The 6,618-nt window shown below is 69.7% G+C and overlaps 1 protein-coding gene across 1 annotated transcript; it reads left to right on the top strand.

Annotated features, from left to right (window-relative positions):
• Positions 1–4,266: 4,266 nt before the first annotated feature.
• FAM43A (family with sequence similarity 43 member A) lies at positions 4,267–6,220 on the top strand. Its single transcript, XM_075938308.2, has one exon. The coding sequence runs from the start codon at positions 4,425–4,427 to the stop codon at positions 5,493–5,495; it is 1,071 nt and encodes a 356-aa protein (XP_075794423.1). The 5' UTR covers positions 4,267–4,424; the 3' UTR covers positions 5,496–6,220.
• The last annotated feature ends 398 nt before the right edge of the window (positions 6,221–6,618 follow it).

The raw sequence follows: 6,618 nt of genomic DNA, 5'->3' as shown, positions 1-6,618 counted from the left end.
ATCTTCCCCTGTGCAAAGGCAAAGCCAAGGCAGGTCCCCAGGCTCTGGAGACGGCTGCCGGCTGGCCACTTCTCTCCACTAGGCCTAGCTCTGCCACGGGTGCTGCAGGGCGAGTGGGTCAGGCTGGGGGATTGGCCGGACCTCCCCATTCGGCGCTAGGAAAGGGCTGACACGATGGATCTGAATGTGAGTAGCACATGAGCCTTTGTCCACAGCAAGGGGGAGGCAAAGGCTGCGGCAGGGCCGGGCAGGGCAGGGCCGGGCAGGACTGGGCCGGGCAGGGCAGGGCCGGGCCGGGCTGGGCAGGGCCGGGCTGGGCAGGGCAGGGCAGAGCAGGGCCGGGCAGGGCAGGGCAGGGCAGGGCAGGGCCAGGCAGGGCAGGGCCGGGCAGAGCAGGGCCGGGAAGCACAGGGAGCGCTTCCCACCCCAGCCTGCTGGTGCTGGGCGGAGGACCGTCTGCTGCACCCCTCCACACTCACACCCGGCCCTTCCAGCCCTGCTGCCAAGGCTCTCGGCCTCGGTGGCACGTCTGTGCTGGCCACAGGTCAGACGTTTGCCCGTGGGGAGGATCGGGCGGTTCTCTGGGCTGGACGCAGGCTCTGCCCGGGGATCTCTCAGGCAATGGGGGTCGTGTGGGCTGGGCAGGCGACTGACGCCGGCCAGGATGGAGCCTGGTTGTCAGGCAGGTGGCTCAGCAGCGAGTGTGAGCAGGGCTGGAAGGCAGCAGCGCTGCTGGATGCCGTGTCTAGCAAGGCGCGGTCAGACCATCAGCACAGGCTGGATTCTCCTTGGGGCAGGTGCTAGCTTGTGCCCCCGGCAATATGGGGCAGCGCTCCCAGCTGGACAGAGACCTCGCAGCAACAACGGGGGGAGGAGGGAGCGTGGGAACCCACAAGGGAGCCCAGGAGAGCTCTGACCCGGCCTCCCTCAGCCCAGCAGGAGCAGAGCGCCAAACGCCTCCAGCCAAGGGAGCTTAGAGCTCAGGCCGGCCACCGGCTCCCGGCGTGACCCTGAGGGCTCAGTCCTGCACAGTGCCGAGCTCTGGGAGCCCATGGCTGAGCGAGGAGCCCCCGGGACTCCGGTGGCACGATGCGTGTGCTGCCATGTCCCGCCGGGCCAGCCCTGGGGCCCTGCCTGGGAAACGGGGTGGGACCCTTAGTCCCCGGGGACCCTGCAAAGCTGTTATCGCTGCTGGGCTGGGTGCGGGCAGGCGAGGGCTCTGCGCTGCCAGCCTGTGCCCATTGCTAACGGCCTCCCCGGGCACTGCCAGCCTGTGACGGCGGCGCTAGGCCCTGCTAGGGGCTCTGCGGACAGCGCGTCAGGGCCCCGCGTTCGCCCTCGGCCCAGGGCACCTGCAGTTCCAGGGAGAGCTAGCAGGTGGCGCCGAGCAACGGGAGCGGCTGGCTTGCGATTTGTTTTCAGGTAACACTGGCCAGCGTGGGCCGGGTCTCCGGTGGGTTCGCTGCCTCGGCGCGCGGGCGGGATTCCCCGCGGCCTGGGGGCGGCTCCGCCACAAGGGCCGGTATCAATCTTGGGATCTGACGCCGAAGACGAAGAACGGCCGGGGCAGAGCTCAGGGATCTCGGCCTCTCCCCCGAGTAACCTCTCTCTAGAGTTATGGGGTCGCCCTGCCTGGGCGGGGGGCTGGACTCGTTGCCGTCCTGAGGCCTCTGCCCGCTCTGTGGCTCTATGGCTCTAACCCAGGCAAACGGGCTTGTCACCGCGCGGCCGCACGGAATGGGAAGGGAGCTGGGCCCTTTGGACTCGCGGCCGGGCTCCACCCAGTTAAAGCAACCGGACTCTGAGATGCTGAGTCCCAGCAAGACTCCACCGTGATGCACCCTCTTCCACTTGCCCTGGAGGGCACAGGGGCCTATGGGAAACCAGCAGGACTCTGCAGCCTCCATGCTGGATGTCCTCCCTTGCAGCTGGCCCCGTCCTCCCCAGCCCTCGCCCGTCTCCCTGGAGCATCGTCCCCTGCAGTCGATCACCCACTGATGCTACAAGCGACGCCTGTTTGTCTGGGGCCTGGTCACTTCCCCTCCAAGGGCTCTGACGCCCTGAGCACACTTGGCCTGTGGGCAGGCGGCTGGGGACAGGCTAAGGCCACCCGCTCTCGCACGTGGAGCAGCCGGCGGCAGGCGCAGCCCTGTGCCAACAGCCCGCCAGAATTAGCACGGCCCAGCATCTCCTGCCTGGCACTGGGGCCGCTCCGTTCTGCAGCCGGTTTGCCGCCCAGCGTCCGAACTGAGCGGCCCGCGAGGGGGCGGAGGGCTCCGGGCAGCATCTCTCCCAGCAAACGCTCTGAGGACTCTCAGGCATAAAGCCACACGGCCCCTTCCCTAAGCGCCCCTGGGGGTGGGGAGAAGAGCCAGTCCCCAGGGAAGAGCCTGCGCTCCCTCCGCACGGCACCGTCCTCCACCCGCCCCTCACTTCCCACCAGCAGCGCTGCAGGGAGCGCCCACCGGGGAACCCAGGGGCCAGCTGCTGGCTCTCACCCCCCAGTGTTCCCAAGGAGGATGGCCAGCTGGGGAGGAAATACAGCCTGTCCGGCTCCCCTCCTCCCAGCCCCTGTGCTAGGCCCATCAGATCCCATCCCACACCGGGCGATCGGCTGGGCGCTGGAGCGGGCCTGTGGCGTTCTTACCTCAGGGAGCAATGCACCCTGGAGCCGCGCACACCAGGCTGGCTGCTGTCAGCTCTGGCTCCCTCATGGAGCCGTGGGCACAGGCTCACCCCTGCCCCGAGACCTGCCCATGGGCAGCGTGAGGCAGCCTCTGGTGCGCATCTCCCTGGCAGGCATCAGCTTGCGGCCCCTTCAGAGCCCTGCCCTTAGCTTCTGGCCACATCGTCCCTGCACCCCCGATCCCTGGCCACATCGTCCCTGCACCCCCCGATCGCCGCACGCCCGGTCCCTGGCCACATCGTCCCTGCACCCCTGATCGCCGCACGCCCAGTCCCTGGCCACATCGTCCCTGCACCCCCGATCCCTGGCCACATCGTCCCTGCACCCCCTGATCCCCGCGCGCCTGGTCCCCGGCCGCATCGTCCCTGCACCCCCCGATCGCCGCACGCCTGGTCCCTGGCCACATCGTCCCTGCACCCCCGATCCCCGCGCGCCCGATCCCCGGCCACATCGTCCCTGCACCCCCTGATCCCCGCGCGCCTGGTCCCTGGCCACACGAAGTTGCTTGACTCCTCACCCGCCCTGGCGCTGACCACAGTGGCCATCTCTAACCCCAGGAGGAGGCTGGCCCAGGAGGCACTGCCATGCTGGGGCACTCTCCGGGCAAAGTTCCTGCGGGCCATGTCCACTAGGTAGGGTTCTCCACTCTGAGTCCCCCTCCAGCCCTCCCCCCCCCAGGGTTTCCCCCAGAATCGTCTGGGTCCCGGCTCAGTCTTTTTGCCCCCTGGGCCGGGGGAGACTTTCAGACAGGAGAGCCCCCCAACTCAGCAGGGGAAGCTGTCAGCCCTGCGGCTGGTGGGCAGGGGCCTGGCAGTAGCTGTGGAACAGGTCTCCTATTGGCTCCACTGCCATAAGAGCTCGGTACTTACACCAAGGAGGCCTCCCCGTGACGGCCCCACACCCTGCCTCAATCACCTTCGCACCCCCTGGGCCCCAGCCCCTGCCTCAATAGCCCCTCCCCCCGGGCCCCAGTCCCTGCCTCAATCACCTTCGCACCCCCTGGGCCCCAGCCCCTGCCTCAATAGCCCCCCCCCCCGGGCCCCAGCCCCTGCCTCAATAGCCCCTCCCCCCGGGCCCCAGTCCCTGCCTCAGTCACCTTCGCACCCCCGGGCCCCAGCCCCTGCTTCAATCGCCCCCCCTCCCTGGGGCCCCACCCCCTGCCTCAATCGCCCCCAGCCCCTGCCTCAATCACCTTCGCACCCCGGGACCCCAGCCCGCCTCAGCGAGGCCAGTGCCAGCTGTAACCCAACGTGGCCAGTGCGCGGCGCCCCAGGCGCCCCTTCCAGCCCAGATTGGGGAGGGGAACGGGGGGGGCGCAGCCCCTCGCACGCTGATCTCCAGCGGCCGCGGGAGGCTGCCCGGCTCCGGGGCGCCCCGTGCACGGACACGCCCCCCCGGCCAGCGGAGCTGCGGGCCGCTCTTGCCCCCCCCGTCCTCCGCCCGGGCCGGGCCCGGAGCCGCTCCAGGGCGGGCGGCGGCAGACGCGGGCGCCGCTCTCCTCCCCCTGCGCTCGGAGCCGCCTCTCCGGCGCCGCCCCTGCCTGCGCCAGCCTATATCTAGCGCGCCGCGGCCCGGCCCGCCGGCCACCATGCCAGGCGGGAGGCAGGGGCGCGGCGCGGAGCGGGGCAGGCGCGCCCGGCCGGCCGGCGACTGAGCGCGGCTCTGCCCGGGGAGCGCCCTGCGCGCCGGGCCGGGCCGTGCGCTGCGCTGCGCTGCGCTGCGCGGGCCGGGCGGGGAGATGCTGCCGTGGCGGCGGCACAAGTTCGAGCTGCTGGCGGAGGAGCCGCGGCGGCCCAGCAAGGCCAAGGGCTACGCGGTGCGGCTGCGCTGCTCCGCGCTCGGCTCGCTGGCCCGCGCCTGCCCCGAGGGCGCGCTGCAGCGCGTGGGCAGCATGTTCCGCTCGCGGCGGCGCAAGTTCCGCGTGAGCAGCGAGGACCCCACCTACACGGTGCTGTACCTGGGCAACGCGGCCACGCTGCAGGCCAAGGGCGAGGGCTGCACCGACCTGGCCGTGGGCAAGATCTGGGCCAAGAGCGAGGCGGGCCGCCAGGGCGCCCGCATGAAGCTGACCATCGGCGCGCAGGGCATCCGCATGGCGCACGCCGAGGAGCGGGCGCCGCGCCGGCCCGGCCACCTCTACCTGCTGCACCGCGTCACCTACTGCGTGGCCGACCCGCGCCTGCCCCGCGTCTTCGCCTGGATCTACCGGCACGAGCTGCGGCACAAGGCGGTGATGCTGCGCTGCCACGCCGTGCTGCTCTCCCGGCCCGAGAAGGCCCGCGCCATGGCGCTGCTGCTCTACCAGACCTCGGCGGCCGCGCTGGCCGAGTTCCGCCGGCTCAAGCGGCGGCAGGACGCGCGGCGGCAGCAGCAGCAGCGGGTGGGCGCGCAGGGCCTCCCGCTGCGCCCGCTGCTGCGCGCCCAGAGCTGCTACAAGCCGCCGGCCGAGCGCAGCCGCAGCGCGCCCAGGCTGGGCTCCATCACCGAGGACCTGCTGGGCGAGGCGCAGGAGGAGCGCGCCGCGCGCGTCGGGGGCCGGGAGGCGCCGGGCGGCTGCGCCCCACTGGTGCTGCGCGCCGGGCCCGGCCGCCTGGAGGGGCAGGAGCTGAGCCAGCTCATCAGCGACCTGGGTCAGCTCCGCATCGGCAACGACGTGCGGGCTCTGCGGGCCGACCCGCGCGTCACGCGCCTGCTGTCCGGGGAGAGCACGGGCAGCGAGTCCTCCCTGGAGAGCGGCGGCCCGGACGGGGGCGCCGCGCCCTGCGACGGCCCGGAGGAGGGGGCCGGCCTGGAGCCCGACACGGGCTGAGCCCCCGGGCGGGGCATCCCGGAGCGCGGCGCTGCCTGCGTGTGGCTCTCGCTGAGCCCCGGCCCTCCCCGCGCACCGGTACCGCCTGCGGGGGCGAGGGCTGGGCAGCCGGAGAAGCGGGCCCGGGCCAGGCCGGGAAGCCACGGGAGATAATGCAACGCGTGACACAATGGGGCGCTCCGAGCTGGGATTCCTGGGCGTCTGGCACGGGCAGGGGGCGGCTCCCCGGCGCCCCGGGATCATGTCGCGGGAGCAGCATCCCAGTTTCACTGCTACGAATTCGTTGTTTTTCCTTTTCAAGAAGGACACGAGCCACTTGGCCGGCCTGGTGCATGAGCTGCGGGTTGTTTACCAGAGAGCCGGGGAGACTTGCCAAATCCCCCACGGCGGCTGGAGGCAGATGTTGCATTTTGTTTACAACTTACAAGTGAATCTCTACCAGGAAGTTTTCTTCCCTTTTATATATTTTACAAACGTTCCATTCCATGCTGGCCTGTGAGAGTTTTGCACCGTGGTGACATTTTTTTAGCCTTTTTTTGTACCTGATCCCATGTGCTCCTGTCTCAATGCTCTAGATCTTTTGCTATGCAAAAGGAGAAATGTGAGTGTGGCTGTTCACTTGTACATATGGGAAATGTATCGCGAATACATTGGTTACTTTAAGGACACCACCGTTTCCGTTTGCGCACACGTGGAGATAATAAAGGCGACAATAATTTAACAGACCTGGACTGGAGATGGCAATTTGGCATCTGCCGTGTGATCCCACAGTCCCATCCGGCTCAGTGAGCTGGAGGGTAGACAGGCAGCTGGGTGGACGCAGCATCACCCCTTTTGCCTCCCCTGCCCAGCATTTATGATGCCAGCACTGCGAACTGGGACGGCCTCCGGTGCAGTGACGGGTGTGGGGGTCTGGTGCTGCAGAGATGGCTGCTGGAGCTCTGATGCAGAGGGGTCAGGAGAGGGGTGTTTGTGTTGGAAGCATTGTCGCTCCGGCTGGCATCAGTCTGGCAGGCGGGAGGCGCTCTGGCCATTTCAGGCCGGGCCCTCCCGTAAAGCGCCCGGCGCTGGCCGGCTCGCCAGATGCTCCACCCCAGGGCTAGCACCGAGTGGCGCTCTGGCT

Source organism: Pelodiscus sinensis, chromosome 10, assembly GCF_052426305.1.
Source record: "Pelodiscus sinensis isolate ZL-2025 chromosome 10, ASM5242630v1, whole genome shotgun sequence".
Taxonomy (NCBI): Eukaryota; Metazoa; Chordata; order Testudines; family Trionychidae; genus Pelodiscus; species Pelodiscus sinensis.
Note: the sequence above shows the minus strand (reverse complement) of the source record. Positions and strands in the feature narration are given on the sequence as shown.

Excerpts from the sequence above, each read along its gene's own strand:
- FAM43A (XM_075938308.2), top strand. The coding sequence starts at position 4,425 with ATGCTGCCGTGGCGGCGGCACAAGTTCGAGCTGCTGGCGGAGGAGCCG.